Genomic DNA, 17,893 nt, shown 5'->3' with positions numbered 1-17,893 from the left:
CTAGTACTCCTTGGCCTCCTGCAGCTGGGACAGGTACTCCTCCTCAGTGGGGTTGTCAGCACAACGCTGCCCATTGTTGGGGGGCCGGACGGCGTGATACCGGCTCCAGTCACCCTTGCAGAGGATCCAGGGCAGCATGTCCACCTTGTAGTGCAGCTCCGGAGAGAACTCGGTGCTGATGAGGTTGGGGACACCGGCCCCCTTGCCGCGGGTGATGAGGCGGGTGTGCTCGTCGTAGCAGCAGTGCTGGGCGGCCAGGGTGGTGCTGTCCAGGGACAGCATGGAGCGCAGGCAGAAGCGCGCCGTTGGCTTGTAGATGTCCAGGCGCTCCTTGGGCCCGCTGGCATCCCGCCATCGGAAGCTCTTGCCCTGCTGCTCGTCCCGCAGGTTGACGGCACTGTAGACGGCCTCCAGCGGGTATGAGCAGGGGCAGCTGGGCAGGTCCGTCAGCACCTTGCTCAGGTACTTGGTGAGGAAGTCGCTCTTGCAGTTCAGCCACTTCTCACAGCTGTCCACCTCTGGGGGAGAATACCAAAAGAATGAGGGCATGCACGCTCTGCACCCCACTTTACCCAGCGGCCGTTTGCCTGAGGCCATGCCAACACCACCAGTGGAGCCTGCAACCACCAGGCAGGAGCAGCCAGGCAGGTCTGGATACCAGACACAGAATCCCTTGGCTGAACCCTGAACCCTCCCCCCCATCCAGCTACGACCCTCCCCAGGTCTGTCACTGAAGCCCCAGTGCAAAGCAGAGGCAGAGGCTGACCTGAGTTGAACAGCTCTGTGGTGTTGTCGCTTTTCAAAGGTGTCTCCTCTGTGGGGAAGACCATCTCTCCTTCTGCTCCTTGAGACAGAAAAAAACCCCAAAACAAAGAGCCCAGCTGAACACTGGAGGAAAGGTGGTTTTTTCCTTCTGTATGTGCACCAGACACCACCTATCTCCCAACCCCTCTCCTGCCTCTTTGGTAAAATGCCCTGTGTTTGGAAGAAAGGGCCAGCATCAAAACTGGCCCAACAGAAGCTGTTAGTTATGTAAATCACAGTGGATAGAGCTGACTCTCAATATGTCTCAGGAGAGGATTTCAAGCTCCCAATGTGAGAGAGGTGCAAGAAGTCACACACCAAACTCAATGCCAGCTCTACCACCCCTGGGCCCCACACAACTGCCTCGGGAGCCATGAAGCCAAATCACAGCTTCTTTGCGGAAACAAAGTCCCATGGTCATTAGCCCTGATCACATTAAACATAAGTAAGCATGAGCAATGCCCAGCCTGCAGCAGTGGGGGATGAGCCCACATCAAAGTTAGACAGTACCCAAGGACTGTTCTGGCCAGGGGCTCACCAGGGCAGTGTGTCAGATCACAGGTCCTCGACTCTGTTGCTGTGCATGCATAGCCACAGGATCGGGTCCTCTTCTGGTTGCCACTGCCACAGGTGCTGCTGCAAGGGGACCATGGGCTCCACTCCTCCTCATCTTCATAGTCTGTGCACAGCAGGGAAGAGGCAAAGAGTGATGGACCGCAGCAAAGCTTTAGCAGGAGGGGAGACAGCAGCCACCTGGGACCTACCTCAGCTCTGCCTCTATCCCTGGACAGGGACAGTGCTGCCTGGGGCACACAGAGATGCCCAGCCACACAATGCCAAGGACCAACTCCATCTTCACTGTCAACCTCAGGGAAGCAGCCCTGAACAAAGGCTCTTATTCTCACAGCTTTGCTCCAGTCATACCAACCATACCACTGCCCACCCCCACATGGCCTAGCACACTGGCCATGATGCTGAACATCATGTATCAGCAAAGGCTGGCTGGTTTTGGGGTCATGGTCAGGAAGCTGCAGGCGGGAGCTGCTGTGGTGCCCTGGCCCATCTGCCCACTAGAATCTGTCATCCAGTTCTCTGCAGCCCCTCTCTTGGGGGGAACCCAGGCCTGTGGAAAAGGCTTCTGGCACTAATGTCACTATAGGGACCTGAGTCAACGGCAGCAGCACTCATCATTAAACATCTATACTGTATGTCTCATCTGAGCATGCCCTTGCCAGAGCCCATGCTCCAGTGATTACATGCAAGGACAATTCCTGCTGGGACACTGGTATGACTGACTGCTGGCAGCCCCAGCTGAGTGTGCTGGCCTTGCTCCTTGGCATGCCTGCTTATTTTGTATGTAGGAGCTGAGCACTAGTGTGCTGTGATCCCTGGTGGAGGGCTGCAGGCCCGGCAGGACAGGGGAGGGCATGGCTGGTCTGCATGGTAGCTGCACATGCCAAGAGAACTCACCATAATTATATTTCTCCTTAAAGATCCAGTTTTTCTGCCCAGGCCATCGCTGGTCCCAGTTACCACCTACTCCACTAAGCATGGACTCCTCCCCCTCATATTCTGTTGGGTAATCTTCCTCTTCATCATCATCCTCTTCTTCTTCCTCTCTGTCCTCTACATCCAGGTTGTCATCCTCTTCTTCCTCTTCTTCCTCCTCTTCATCTTCCTCCTCCTCTTCCCCTTCAGCAGGGTCAGTGTATTCCCAGAAGAGGGGCCAGAATAGGTCCTTGTGAGACAACCACTCAGAGGATGTCAGAGACCAGTCATTGCTTGTCTCCTTCAACAAGTCCATCTCCATCTCAGCCTGAGGATCATCCACCACTTCAATGGTCACCTGGCAGGCAGATATGAGGTGAGGCAAGGCAGTGAGCTGGGGCACAGCCCTTGGACAGACCTACCAGACCATGCACTGGCTCCCAGCCCAAGTGGCCACAGGCACTCAGGGCTGCAGGACCGTATGAGGAGCACAAATGGTATCTCCTCATCCAGAGGGACTGAGCAGGAACAGAGTGGGAAGCACAGGGTGGCTTGTGGTCACCCACAGGGGCCAACACCACCCTCAGAAATTGAGAGGTCCCCCATGTAAGGATGGTTTACTCCTTCCCTGTGAAGAGCAGGTGGGGTAGAGCGGGGCAGGGGAAAGACTGTGAGCAAATTCCTCAGCTGGGGACCTCCTCCATGTCTGCTATCTGCAGCTAGCAGTCACCAAGAAAACACATGACAGCAGCCATACAGACCCTGCTCATAAGATCTCTTCTCTTAAGGAACCAAATGAGGTTGGAGAGCACCACTTACCCCACAGCACTCACCCACTTCCCCCTTGGCCCTCCCAGACCCACTCCCCACCTGGATGTTGGGGTTCTGGGCACTCAGGTCCACATTGGCCAGTCCTGGCAAGTTCTGCAGGTCCAGCATGAAGGGCAGGCTCTCCTCCTGGCCAGCACCACTGGGCTGGGGCAGTGCTGGGCTCCTGGCAGCCTGCTGAGCCACCCCCCTGCGCCTGTGCCGCCGCGGGCCAGCCTGCCCACTCCGCCTCAGCCCCCGTGCCTTGCCCGACGGCGGCAGCTCCTCGTCCCCTGCTGAACGGGGGCTGGATGATGCTGATACCTGGCGAGGGAAGAGTCAGAGAGAACATCTCCTGATGGTGGTGGTGCAGGACAGGGAGCAAACCACTACCCAGCAAAGAGAAGTCTGGTCTCCTGCCCCAAACAGTTCCTCCACCCCATCTTATTGCAGCATCAGGATAGCAATTAACATGTTAATCAATCAAGTCAATACCAAGTGTCCTGTGCTGAGCCAGTGCTCAGTTCTGCTGCATCTGAACCTACAGGTCTATTCAGACTGGTACTTCCCAATCCCATGACCACCTCCCTGCACCCCTCTGCTGTCCTATTGCCCATCTCATCTGGCTTTCCACTTCTCACTCTCCCTTTTTATCTATTTCTCAGGCCCTGGAAATGGGTTAACAAGGGTTGCTTCTGGTCAGAGTTACCACAAGTCATGTTTAATACTTTCATACATTTATATAAAAAGTTTACAACCAGGGCTTTATGACAAAGGGGAAAACCTCACCCAAATACATTGTTCTGTGGTATTGGTATTAGGGCAGATGACTTCAAGCTGCACAGGTTTAATTGAAATTTCTGATGGTGCCCAAAGGCCACCACAAAGACACAAAGAAACTGCTGGCAGATATAATGCAGCTACCTTTAGCTCTTTGGGAAAGGGAAGATACCCAGCCAAACAAGTCAACAAAACTCACTTGCGAGTGCTGCCAATGGCTCTAAGTGCTGCTGCCACTCCAGGGGCACACGGCTAACCCTCCAGTCCCAGGAGGAGCAGGGGTAGCAGACAGGGAGCCTTGCCCGAGAGGCGGCCGGCAAGTGCTGCCAAAGGACTGCGCTTGGCGAGTTCCCACGTTCCCTGTCCCGCAGCCCGGGCGCGCTGGCACCAGAGAGCGACGAGCGTGACTGCAGGGGCCAGCAGGCTCCGGGTGCCCGAGAAACCCGAGACGGGAACAACTGGCAAAGCCCCCCCGAGGCACGGGCGTCCTTGGGAAGGGCCCCGCGGCTCAAGGCTGAGAGCAGAGGTGCCCGAACTCCCAGCATCTCTGCCAGTGTCTGCCTTTTTCTGGCTGCCCAGCTGAAACCCCCTTTTGTTCCCAAGCTCTCACCCTTCGCGTCAGCCCAGTCGAGAGCCGTGGGATTAACGAAGAGCATGGAGTGCCCCCTCCCCACAGCGCCGGGCGGGGGGGACGAGAGAGGCATTTCTACCTGCAATTAGAGCCAGATGGTTTGGGGAAGGACTCCCCTCCCTTTCATCCTGATCACTGGAGCACTTCAAAGGCAGCTGGAGCCTAGCCAGACTCTCATGAGCGCACACAGCCCGTCCCCAGCCCTGTCCCTGTACATCAAAGCCCGCGATCCCTCCATCCCCGGGGGAGGGAAAAGAGCAGCAGGGACGCTGCTGGTCCCTTGGCTGCTGCCCAGGGCAGGCTGAACGCAGGGAAGGGCCGGTGACAGACTCCACCAGATGGGCCCAGAGGAGAGAGGGCTGCAGAGAGGACAGAACCTGTGCTGCCCAGAGAGAGTGTTTGGGGCTTGTTCCTCTCCCTGGCCTGGAGGACTCCTGGGGCACTGCTGGTAGCAAGCCTGAGCAGAAAGATACCCCTGGATACACCTTCCCATCCCAGCTCCCTCTGTCCCCGTCCAAACCATAATGGCTTTGGGAAGAATGCATGGGAATGATGCCTGGCTCTGCCTCAGCCCATTTCCCAGTGCCTGAACCCCTTGCTGAGTCTCATGTCCCAGGAGCCCTTGACAAGAAGTAAGGAGCCCAGGTGGAACAAAAACAGCAAAGGGGGCTGAGCAGGCTGGGCCATGTCCCAGTGCTGGCTGCACAACACTGCCTGCTGGTGCTGGGTTTGCTGCCAGCTGCACATGCCCAACACAACCCCTGCACAAGAGAATGACAACAGCCCTGGAAGGCTGGCGTTCCTGCCTAATTTGCAAAGAGCTTATTGGGCTGGGTAAGCTCATGTCACACACAACCCAAATTTAATACACATGGAAAGTGAGGTCTCCTCTAGCAACAAGATCTGAGCTCACCCAAGGACACCAAAGGAAGCAAGCCAGGAACAGACTCAAAGTCTCCAAATTTACACTCAGTGCCTAATTCAGATTTTACGCCCAAACAAGCTCAAGAAATTCAGAGTACTGTTCCCACAGGGAAAATGTAAGACTGCTCCAGGGGAACTGGCTGCAAAAGTGTTGCAGCGCAAACAGAACTCCCTCAGCTCCCAGATACTCTGGAGGCATAAGCATGACAGAGGTTGCCACCCTGGATGGCCAAGAGCCCTTCAGCAATGGTCACTACAATGTACCACCCAATGCTCCCTCCTGTTGGCATCTGCATCACTCTGAAGCTTTGCTGGGTTAAAATCTGTCCCTGCATCAGATGTCCTCCCATCTACAGCTCAGTGCCCTGCCCCAGGCAATCAATCAATGGATTTAACAAGCTCTTAGAAAGCCAGTGCTCCCTCCAGGTCACAGCATCCATGGCATCAGATGTGTCTTCTCCAAGTCATCAAGGGTCCCCTGACAGCCACACAAGCAGCTGCCCTTGAGGTTTGCACTCCTGCTGCATGACACCCATCCTCTCCTCTGCACTGCCCAAGGAGCAGCTGGATAAAGCCATCAAGGGTGGAGGTCAGCCACTGCAGCGGGCTAAGGGAAGAGAAGACTTTGCTTATCCAGAGGGAACACTATTCCTCTGCTCTCTATAGAGCCCAGGAGAAAGCCTGAAAACCATTGGAGAGCTGGTCATCAGCAGCTCCCTTCTCCTTCTACCACCATGCAACCAGAGTGCAGTGCTGGGAAGCCATCAGTGTCTTCCAGCCGAGTTCCAACCTTCTCCTGCAACCAGCCAGCACCAAGCAAAGGAAAAAGCTGAACAAGGAATTGCCACAGCTATTCCTGTTTACATTTGGCATATCCTACCTGGCTGGGAGTAAGGGTTCCCAGGGCAGGAACCTGAGGGAAACTCTGGGGCAGCACTCAGGAAAGAACATGGACTTTCCATTTGTGAAGATCAAGTGTTGACTGAAGGCTGTAAGCAGGATCATAGCTGCCTACCTACCAGCCCAGGAGCCCTTCCCACATAGTCCAGGCTGTCCCACGTGTAGGGCTGACCACTGAAACATCTTGAGGCACAAGCTTAGAAGAGATGTTTGGAAGGGGAAATAACTCATTAGCAATTCACTGCAGTGTCACGCCTACTTTGTACATAACACGGGCAACAAGGTTTGTGGAAAAGGCCACACATCATTGCTCTAGAGACCAAAAGCTGACATTTTTCCATTTCTAGTCCATACACCTCTATAAGAATTGCTCAAAAATCTGGAGATGATGAAGAGAGCAGCCACAAAAACATTTCAAGGGATGGAAAGACTTCTCCAGTGAAAGACTTGTACAATTCAATTTGTTTCTCATGCTGAAAAAAGAAAGCAATTACTCAGTTTTCCAGTTCTTTAAGGCAGTAATCCATCAGGCACCAGAGACTGTAATCCAGAACAGAAACACATAATAGGAAGCAATGTGCCCAAGTCAAAGCCAAACAAATTTAACTGAGGAATAAGGATCATACTTTTAATGCCATAGGTAATTAACCACAGGAACAATTAAAAAGAAAAGTGACAATTTTTCTTGTGGAGACTGCCAAACCCACATCACTGGGCTCAATACATGAGTACTGCAACTGCACTAGGGAAGAAATTCCAGGCTCTAGTAATTTCTTCTGCTCTTAAAATTTGTGATTTTGCTAGAAATGTCTGTAAGGCTTTGAACTAAATCTGGGTTAAGGAAGCAAATGACCAATGTTCATGTGCTGCAGCTCTTACCATTAGAGACATGACATTTCAGATCCTACGGCAGTTTTAAACCTGAAAACATTATCAGATTAGTTCCTGTGCTGTACTGCACTTTGGCAACCAGGGACACCACCACACTGCCACTTACACAACCACAGGTACTTGTCCCTCCAGCACATTCCTCAGCATTTCTGTAGGAGTTGCAAGCTGCCAGAGCACCCAACAGCAGTGCTCTTTGTAACCACATAGACTGCTGGAGCAGAGCTGCCCCTCATCATGGAGTTAAACCAATCCAAGCACATTTGAGAGAACTCTCCTGGCAGTGAAGCACTGCTAGAGCTTGTGCATCAGCAGCCAGTGGAGCAAGCAAGTCACCAGCACAGGACAAGCTCAGAGGATGCAGCTTGTACCCACACCTATCCCAGCCAATTATCGAGCACATAAACTCATTCAACTTGAACCACAGAAACCTGTGCACACGGCAGTCAGATCAGAGGCAACATTCAGGCTGTGCTTTGGGCTTGTTAACACTGCAGTGAAGAAAATGACGTATTTGCTAAAGGCTGGTATCACACTGAGCTATAATTATAAGGAATGGGGGCTTTTGTTGCTTAATCATTACTGCTTGTGTTAGGTTTCCTTTGAACAGTTTTACCATGCTGTATTGAAACAAGAAACCACCAGAAGAACTATTGATCTTTTCCTGAATAGACCTTCCTTCTCTTTCCCCTAAGCTTTCCAACATTATTTTAAAATCTGTCTGTTGCAAATTCTTGCCCACTTATGAATTAGTCAAGTACTTTTTTTTTTTTAACCATAAAACTTTTCCTTTTATATTTACCTAAATGAGCTGCAAGGATCTGGAGAAAGTATTAAAAAAAAATTATCTTTGGACTGAACTGGGTAGGAACAACTCCAGAGTAGGATTTTACTATAAAGCCATACTATAAAGCTATGGAAGTAGAGAAGGCTGGTTGGTTGCATTAGAAGGAAGCCCAGCATGTCTGGGGTTAGCTCTGGGGTTGCAGTTTGCAGAAAGGCTCATGACAATTTTTGCTGGTGGGATGGGGAGAAAGGGAGGTTTTTCTAGTGCTAATAGGTAACACTGCTGTCTCTTTAAAATAAAGTTGAACAGCAGGGTGATCAGCAGGAACAAATGCAGTGTGCCATGATGCCTCCCTCCCATAGAACATATTTTCTCCTCTATGAGGCACTGCCCAAATAAAGGGCTTTTTTACTCCATCCAGCTGAAATCGCCATGGCCTCCTGAGGGCTGTAGTTTGATCCTCCTGGTTCATAACCCATCCACCCGTCCATCAGCACATAACCTATCTATTGGCAGGCTTTCAGCCAGATGGAAAATCCATGGGACACACATCAGGCAAGTGACCTCTGCCACCCATCAGCTCATCACCCACTTAAGGGATTTCCCAGAGCTGTGACAGAGCACAGCATCTTCAGAAGTGTCAAGATCTGGGTGGGTACCTACCAGATAACAGGGAAGGCAAACATGCCGCTCAGTTCCTGTCACTGTCTGCATGACCTTCTGAGCCACAATCCCAGCCATCAGATCCAACACATTTAGGCTTACAGACAGGTGGCTTAGCAGCAGCTGTCACTCAGGATTTTGACATGTGAGCTCTGGTATATCTGCCAGAGGTAATTTCAAGAAGTTAACACCTCCAGTTGCCTCCCTCTTCTTGTGCTCTGGGTTATATTCCTGCCCGCAAAGGGGCTGTGACACAGGTGAAGAGCAGAAATGAGACTTCCCAAATGCTGTAATATCCTATCCACCTCAGGATCAACTTACATGGGTGCTGTGAGGGGGGGTATTGGTTTGTTTGGTTGGTTTTGTTGGTTTGTTCTTTTCTTTTAATAAAGACTCCCTTTAGGTTTTAGGAGAGTTCTACAAGTGCTCATGGAACAGACAAGGCACTTGGTTATCATGCTTACGTGGGCAGACCCTGTTTATGACAGACCAGCAGGAGCCAGCAGCAAACTGTGGGCTGTGCAGATAATTATTACGCCCTCATGATTATAATTTTCATTCAGTTATCAAAATACTTCAGATCATATGGTATCACTTTCTTTTCTAAACTAGCTTCATTCCAACTGTCTTGGGTAGGGATCTGCAGGAGGCAGCATCAAAGGCTTCCTCATGTTTCACATTTATTTTCATGTCTCAGAGTTGCAACAACTGTAATCTCAGAACTCTTTCCAAGGTCGGTGACTCAGTTGCCCCTGAGGCGGAGCCAGCCCTGGAGCAGAAGACACCACAGCACGGAGAAGCAGAAGCACGCACAGCCATGAGGAGCAAGGACACAGCATAGCTGACTTTGTGCAAGACCAAAAATGAGGAGGTTGTCCAGGCTACTCAGAATGCTTCTCACCATGTATCCCACTGGCACAACCCAGCTCCTCTCACCAGTCGCCTCTCCTGTGGGTGTGCTCATGGCATCCTCACTCCCCTGATCACTTGTGACACAAGGAGGAAAAGCAGCAGCCTTGTGGCCTTTCACCTCACCATGCCAAGGTGCTGACCTCCTCATACAGAGCATGCTTGTTTCACTGGCAGATGTTTCTCTGCCATAAATGTCTTCTCTCTGTTCAACACTGAGACAAATTTCTTTGTCTGCAAGGCTCCCATTTTGCAAAGAAAATGACATGTTCCTCAGGCAGCCTGCGGCCAGGCCAGGCATACATGTGGGTCTCCCATGTCATTCTTGGAGAAGACTCTTGAGAAGGTTCACCCCAGCTCAGTTCCTTCTCCCCACCTGCCCCGAAGGGGGAACTGGGCTGCTTTCCACACAGATGAAGCACACAGGCCTCGACATGGAGAAGCTGGAGCATGTCCTTGGCACCGCTGATACGTCCCAGCACAGCAGATGGGGCTGTCCCCGCACCAGAGACTGTGCCCAAGCACACAGGTCCCAGGGGCCAATTCTTGACAGGTGGTGCCTGCTGCAAGGACACCAGCTGGTGGCAAGGCACCCATTACCTGAAGATCCTGAGACTTCAGGATGGGTATGGGAGCAAGGCCCCCACAGGGACTGCACAGAGAGGTTCCCCGAGAGATGAACAGACACACATCCACATCCTCTGGTGCTCGCTGGCAAACGCTCCTGCTAGGGCACATGGTTTCTGCTAACACAGTTGAGCAGTAATACAAATAAGCTCCCAAGGCATCAGAGGGAGTAGCTGCTAACTTGTTCCAGTTCTAAACCCCATGTGCTTCAGTAACCATTAACTTGTTCCAGCTAATGATCTGCATTTGCTAGTCTGCACACCGTAACTCTCCCACTGCTCCAGCTGCTGCTTCCTTGCCTGCCACAGCCCAGGCAGAACTGTAAAAGGAAGAAAACCCCAAATATCGCAAAGCAAGTGTAGAAACTGACAGGACCCGATCAACGCCGGCCTCCCTCTGCCGGCTAGAAGAGGTGGGGAGGGAATCACAAGCAGGAGGGAGTGCATTTTATTCTCTTTGAAGATGTATCCTTGCCCTAGAGACTAAACCAACCTGAACCCCAAGAGGCATTGGTGGCCTTCATGCCAAGGCCCACCTAGGACCCAGAGGCAGGCAGGTCACCATATTTTTGGTGTCTTCATCTCATAAGTACTGAGATGAAAGTACATCTCAAACAGCTTCTCAGACAACCCCCCAGAGTCCCTACACAGAATGAACATGGAGAAACTGAATTGCTTGGAAGCAACACCATGCAGGCTGACTTTTATACCTGGCCACATAAAAGCATCAGACTGCCCAATGAACATTCCTTGAAAAAATATTCTACCAAAACAAACAAACAAAAAATAGTCCTTACACTGCACTTTTGCAAGCTTCTTTCTGAAACAAATCTGATCTAACACAGAAATATGCCGCAATCTCTTCCTTGCTCCAGTATATTATACAAAACCTGAGCCTCTGGCTGATAACATTTGCTTTGAAGGAGCTGGACAGCACAGGTACACCTTGCTGGCCTGCCTGCAGCTCAGACTGTCCTCAGGCTTCCCTAAGGGAAGTATCAGACTTCTTGTTTTGAGGATTATTCTGAGAGGAAGGGTACTTAGTGCTATTGTGGGCTAGTTTTCACTCCCTACCCCTAAAAAACTGACAAGAGGAAAGCAGGAATCACTCTCCAGCACAGTCCCTCTATCACCCCACTGTGAAGGATCATGGCTGGAGGCAGGATGATCCTCCAGTGTGACTGTCTTTGAGGAAAGATTCTGCACGAGTTGGACAATTTTGGGAACCTCGAGAGAGTGCAGGGTAATACCCTGTGGGGTGATTTATGCCTAATCTCTTCCCCTTACATGTGCCTTTTACAGGAACCCCTTTGATTATAACAATGGGAACGCAGCAGACCTATTTGTGCAGTGAAAATGGAAGAAGCCCCCTTTTTGGGCAGCTTCCCTACACCCGGCTCTCCTTTGTTTCTGCTGCTGTCTCAGCCCCAGGGCGGGAGGGTTTTCAACTGTGTTGACTAAGATAATTTGGCACTTCTCAAAAGGGAATTTGCTACAAAAGGCGAAGTACCTCCCTGCGCACAAAGAGCCCCTTTCAGAGCGGAAGGATGCTTCAGTGAACGTTTTGTACCCACAAATCCGACCTCCGCCAAGGACAAAGCCAGGGACAAGAACGCTTAATTGCTGAAGAAATGAAAAGGTAAAAAGCACATCCTCAGGCAGAATGACTCTGCTACTGACACAGCCCGCAGTGGCGGCGGGGATCGGGCTGTGCAGGCAGCCAGCACCGAGCCAGCTGCCCGCTCGTACCGCAGCTGGGCTCTCCGAGGAGGCGCAGCCGGCAGGGTGCTCCCGCAGGGTGACACAAGCTGGACACCCACGGCACGGCCAGACGGCTCCGGGGAAACGGAGATGCTCTTCTTGGCCAGAGCCCTAGAGGAGTCAAGACGGAGCAAGAGCTGGGCGGGAGGCATAGGGCAGGCCCCCGCAGACCTCTGTGCCTGTGCAGCCCATCTCCCCAATGGTCTCCCCAAACCAATGTGTCTAGGCTCATTAGGGCTTCCAAATGACAGGGCTACCCCAACTTACAGCCTCCTGACAAACTCCACTCAAGCCCAGTTGAGATTTCTTTCCCTTTAACACTTTAAATCTAGAACAACCACACCACATCATCTTGGAGCTCCTTCATCTTCTGCTGGTATCTCTGGCCAGGCATCACATCTCTGCTATACATTTAATTCTTAAATGATTTTTAATCAGGTGTAGACCTTCAGTTTTACAAGTAGCTTCCCATCACTTTTCTCACTGCCTGGTTTAGTATGTGAATAATGTTAGTGTTGTTACTTGTTTCCTTATTTCTCAGGGGCCAGGAGCCAGTCATATCAGGTGCTGCACAAACCCACTGATTTGCAGCCAACTCAGCCTTTATGCTATGCTTGATATTGCCTTTGTTGCCTTCCATTATCTCTTATCACAGATGCCAGATTTACTTTGCTCACAGCCTCAGACCAGGGGAAATACAACAGCAAGTTCTAGCCTGGATCTGCCCCTGTCCCAGCCCTGAAGTAACATTTAGGGACTTTGACGATATTGCTCTTGGGCTCTTCTCCCAAGAGTGGTTTTCTCCTGCAAAAGAGCACTCACCAAGCCCACCAGAGCTGGACTGGGTGGCCTGGACCCTCCATAAAACACTGTTGGCTTGCTCTGCCTCACCCCAGCATTGCTGGGGTGTTCCAACATGCCCATCACCATTCTCGGTTATTCCTGTGTGCAACTATTGAAACTCTTGTGTCAGTTCACACTGATTTAATCATTGAACATTTACATTTGTAGCATGTTAGTACTGTGGCTCTTTTCTGTTTACCAGAAGAGCACTGTCATCGATTGATATCAGCTGTAAAGAATCCAAACATCTATTAACAGTGTTCAGGGCCAGTATTTTGAAATCCAATCAGTTTACCAAAACATATTTTTCATTTATACCTCTTGACTTTATAAATAAATAAACCATTAAGTGCTGTGATGAGCTGTACCTTGTCTCCACAAGAGACACAAGCTTTTCCAAATCTGAAGAGCCACTTAATGGTCAGTGCTCCATCCTGCCACATTTCTGCCCACATCAAAGTACAACACATCCAACCTGCAAAAGTGCTTCTTAAACTCCTGCTGTATGCCCATCTGCTGTTTCTGAACCCACCTGCCTTCCCAAATATCATCAAGGAGCAGGTATCTTCTCTTGTTAGAGTCAAGTCACAGTTTGGAAAGAAAACTGCCTTTCAACTTTTCCATCCTGCCTTTTCAACTTCTAGTCAAATAGACTGAAGAAATAACAAAATATTCTCACTACATCTGTTGTTTATGCTGAGCACAGTATAATTTGGGCAAAGCTTTGCTGACCTGTGTCATTGCTAAGATCATGTAAACACAAGTACTTGCTCCTTTGGTAATGGCTGGAAATACTGAATCCTGACTGAGGTACAGGATTTTGGACATCCTCATAAGGCTAAGACCCAAAAATAAAGCATGTGTTCCCTATATCCTTCCTACAACAATAAGAACACTTTCTGTTTAAAAAAAAAATTACTGAAAAAGTTATTTATTTGATTTTTCTAAACTATTTTAGTGTAGAAGTGCAACTCTAAGTCTCAGCACAGATTACAAAAAATCCCATTCAATTCTAAACCAAGGAAAAATGTTTGCTTTAAACAAAGTTCTTATATTTTAAAAAGTCCAAGTAATGTAATTGTTTAATGATTTTGATTGTCTATCTGCTCTGCTCTGTCATTTCTATTTTTCTCCTCACAGCCCCCTTCATTCTACCCACATCTGTAGGGTATTACCCATAGTGTAACCAATACTCCAGCTGTGGCTGCCCTGCTGCCATAGAGACAGGACGTATCAGCGCTGCAACACGAACCATCTGTATGTATGACCCAAAATCACTCTGGATTTTTTTTAACCACCATGCTGCTGTGCTTGTGTTCTCTGCTTTAGTTCAAACAGCTGGGCATGAATACTTTGTCCCCTGCATGCACCAGAAACAGAGGATTTCATCGCAAAAGGCAGCCAGGAGACACATGCCAATACCTACTGCTTCCTCCCTGCCATGAAAACTGTGCCCCAGTACTCTGAGGGATGCAGGGTGCACCAACAGACTGCCAGAAGAATTCATTCTTCAACTTCCTCCTTGCTCCTAACCTCTACCCTCAAACCTTTGCCTATACCCTTCTTGCATGTTTGTATTTCTGCAAGAAGCAAAGGTCCCGGGGACAGAGGCCGCGCTGTGTAAGTGCCGTGTGTGATCTTTGGCTGGCCGCACAACGCTCCCCATTCACAGCCATTCACAAACCGCGACTCACAGCAGCTCACACCTCTCCCATGTATTTTAGATGTCAGATAAAAAGGAGCCTGAGACTTCGCTGCAGGGTTTTGTAGTGAGGGCATGCACAACTTCCTAACAGACAGCTTGTCCCTATCCTTGGTCCCTGTCACAGGGCTGCAATACTTTCCTGGATTTCAAGTGTAAATCCCTACTCCTGCAGCTGGAGTCTGAGGTCACTCTGCCTGACATCTGTCTGGCAATTGAAGCAGCATCTACGTCTGTAGCTGAAGTTTCAGTAGCAAAGTGCAGCACTAACATATTACCAGTACAGCACATCATCCCCAGCAGTTCTCTTTGCATCTGCTCAGTCCACTCTGCACTCAAAATCATCACCAGGCTTGATAGTGGTACTTGGCTGGATGCAGCCTGTGCCCTCTCTTGCCCGTCGGCCAAGCATTCATGTGGCAGATTCCCTCCTCACACTTGTGCCCTGGATTTCGTGCTGGAAGGGAGTTTAGTGCACCCAACAGGAGCTGCCAGCATGACTCTGCCACAGATCAGACCCGGTTTCGGCATTAAATTGCAATACGGTATATTCCCATCACTTTGTACCTCCTCTCCCAGTCTGACTGACACTGGAGATCAAATCTGCTTTCCATACTGCTGCGTATCACCAGCGAGGACTGAGCTGCTCTTACCGTCCTGCTCAAAATCCTCCTATCATCGCTTTTCTCAATCATTCATTTCACCTACTTTTAGCAGCATTCTTTTTAAACACAGCTCTGCTGCCTGGATGACTGTTCCTCCAGGAAACAATTTCAAGATGGAAAACAGCTTCTTTTAACCATCCAGTAGTCTTCCTTACTACCCTCTCTCCTGGTGGATTCCTTCCCATCAGGTCCCACCAGCTGGTTCCCAGTCTGACCAGTCCCTCATTGCCTGCTGACGCTTCCCCTTCCACAATCCGCGCTCGGCACTCAGCGCGGGCCAGGACCCGGCACTCAGAGGGGCGAGAGGCGAGAGGATGTCCCGGGACATCCCCTCCTCCCGGCCGAGGGGCTCCAAGGCCGCCTGTCCCGGGGGACGCTGCGAGGGCGCAGGTTGCCGGCATGAGAAGGGAGCATGGCCGCTCCGGGACCTGCCCCGGGAGCGTTTCGGCGGGGAGGGAAGGAGAGATGGTGGCTGAAATCCATAGTGTTTTAGGTTTCTGGTAGAGGAGATTTGGCATTCCTGGCAGGGCACCAGTTGCTAATTTAACTGCAGCCGGACCCCTCTCCCCTATCTGGGATGCTTGCCGCCGGAGGCAAAGAATCTTCCCAGGCACTGGGTCACGGCACTCGGCCCCGAACTCGGGAAGCTTAAAGCATCCCCTTTCCTTCAGCCTCTGCGGAGCGCGAAGACCTGAGGCTTCCCGAGAATCCCGCAGGCCAGGAATGGGCTCTGCCCCTCAAGGAGCAAGGAAACATCCCATAAGGGGCGGGGGTTGCGTCTCCCCGCTGCTGCTTCTCTCCCCGGAGCCCCGGGCGGCCGAGCCGCGGGACACGTGTTGGATGCTGCTCCCGTCCGAGATGCACAACTGCCTCCGAGGGAGGGAGCCCCAGTGACCGCCCAGGTGCCCGGCCGCCCCCCTCAGCTTTCCTGGGCGCGGGATGGGGTGCAGAGGCTGAGGAAGGGCTCGCCCTAGCACCCTCCCGGCTCTCCGTATTTCCCCAAATATCGCCCTACCTCCGCCAGCTTGGAGCTCCTCTCCTTCGGGGTATTGCTGCGCTGTTTCCCCCTCACGGGTAGCCCTCTCACCGCAGCCAGGAAAGTTGTCAGGAAGACGAATCCGAGGATGAGCACGACTTTCCCTCTAATCAGAGGCATCTCTCCCTTCCTCTCTTCCCACCTCGCACGTCCAGGGCAGGCGGTCTGGCAGCACGCCCGCCCTTAATGCTCCAAATCCTGTCCTCCGAGAGGAGCAGTAAAAACGTAAAAAAAATTATATATCTTTTATATATATATAAACCACCGGAGCCGGGAAGTGCGGTGTCCGGACAGGCAGGGGCCGGGGTAGGGTCTGCCGGCCCGGGCCACTCAGCTCCCTCTGATCGCTCTTGCAGTTTGCCGAGCACCTTCCGCTGTCGCGGCTCCCCCGAGTCGCCAGCCGGTACTGATGCTGAAGGATAACCCCGAAAAGCTTCACAAATGTGTGCGGGGAGAGAGGGAGGGAGAGAGCTTCGGCTCCCCACCCCACTTCCTAATCCTTTCGGCAATCCGATTTCTTTTCCTCCTCTTCTCCTCCCCTCCCCGAGTCACTCCCCGGTGCTGCCGCAGCTCTGCAGGCGACGCCGGGCACCGGAGGGCGGGCGGGAGGCCGCTCGGCGGGGCGAGGCTCCGGCTCGCATAAAGCGCGGTCCAGCCCCTCCCGGGCGAGCGCCGCGGCTGCCTGCCCCGGGCACGGCCCCGCCGCGCCCCTGCCCCGCTCGGAGGCTGCCGGCACTGCCAGACCTCCCCCCTCTCCCTCCGGACGCAGCTCCCTCCGGGGCGCCACCGCCCGCTCCGCTCCTCCCCTCCCGGCAGCTGCATGGCCGGGGCGGCCGCCGCTCCGCCCGGCGGTGCCCGCGGGGCGCTGCCCCCGCGGCGGGGCCGGCCCGGCCCGGGGCTCTTTGTTCCGCGCCTCGGCGGCGCCGGCCTCCGCAAGCCCCGCGGCACCGGGCGCTTCCCGGCGGGGCAGCCCCGCCGCCGCTGCGCCTCCCGGCGGGGCGGGGCGGCCGCGGGCCCGGCGGCTCCGGCCCGGCCGCACGAGGCGGGAGGATGGAGGCGGCCGGGCAGGGAGCTCACAGCCTCCCGCCGCGGCCCCGGGGAAAAGAGCTTGCAGAAGCCGCACCTTTTCCTCCTTCTCCGAGCGCCAGGGCTGGGGCCGGTCTGCGGAAAGGGGGGACGGGCCCCCCCGCTCCGGAGCCGGTCCCCGACGGGCAGAAACGGGGCTCTGTGCTCCCCGGTGAAAGCTCCGGCTGTTCCCGAATTGCTGGAGAAAAGTTTCTACCACTCAAAAGAAGTCTTTATTTCATGATCTGCTGTCTTCTGCGCCGGCAGCATCTTACCCAACCCTCGAAGCCTGTTGGAAGTATGTAGTGGCTATTTACTTGGGGTGTAGAGAGTATCTTTTCCAGCCTTTCCACAGGCATTCATGAGCCTGTGAAGGAAATTAGGGAAAGGACTATGAAAAAATTATGAAGGAAGGACACTGAAAGGAGGTTTTGCAGCCCACTGAGAAGTGCCAGTGCTGGCACAGTCCCAGAAATGGAGACCTAGAAGGTACAACCCAACATTTCTACAGCAGCCTTAGCACAAAGCTGCAAATCACCTGGGCCCATTTGTGTACCCACAGCTAAAATCAGGACCTGCACCTCCTTTTCAAATACTGACATCTGGTTTATGCA

The 17,893-nt window shown here is 52.4% G+C and overlaps 1 protein-coding gene across 1 annotated transcript; it reads right to left on the bottom strand.

Annotated features, from left to right (window-relative positions):
- Nucleotides 1-16,614, bottom strand: ISM2 (isthmin 2). The gene is made up of 6 exons (XM_031504849.2): nt 16,194-16,614; nt 3,163-3,423; nt 2,275-2,650; nt 1,343-1,483; nt 767-844; nt 1-518 (listed from the first exon to the last, which is right to left on the bottom strand). The coding sequence occupies exons 1-6, from the start codon at nt 16,332-16,334 to the stop codon at nt 1-3; spliced, it is 1,515 nt and encodes a 504-aa protein (XP_031360709.1). The 5' UTR covers nt 16,335-16,614.
- Nucleotides 16,615-17,893: the final 1,279 nt, after the last annotated feature.

Source organism: Lonchura striata, chromosome 6, assembly GCF_046129695.1.
Source record: "Lonchura striata isolate bLonStr1 chromosome 6, bLonStr1.mat, whole genome shotgun sequence".
NCBI classification, from domain to species: domain Eukaryota; kingdom Metazoa; phylum Chordata; class Aves; order Passeriformes; family Estrildidae; genus Lonchura; species Lonchura striata.
The sequence above is the reverse complement of the archived record's forward strand: the minus strand, read 5'-3'. Positions and strand labels throughout refer to the sequence as shown.

Bases quoted from the DNA above. Each gene is read 5' to 3' on its own strand.
- ISM2 (XM_031504849.2), bottom strand. From the start codon at position 16,334: ATGCCTCTGATTAGAGGGAAAGTCGTGCTCATCCTCGGATTCGTCTTC. The intron at 2,651-3,162 runs GTGGGGAGTGGG...TCTGCCTGCCAG, and splicing joins CCCAGAACCCCAACATCCAG to GTGACCATTGAAGTGGTGGA. The intron at 519-766 runs GTCAGCCTCTGC...ATTCTCCCCCAG, and splicing joins CACAGAGCTGTTCAACTCAG to AGGTGGACAGCTGTGAGAAG.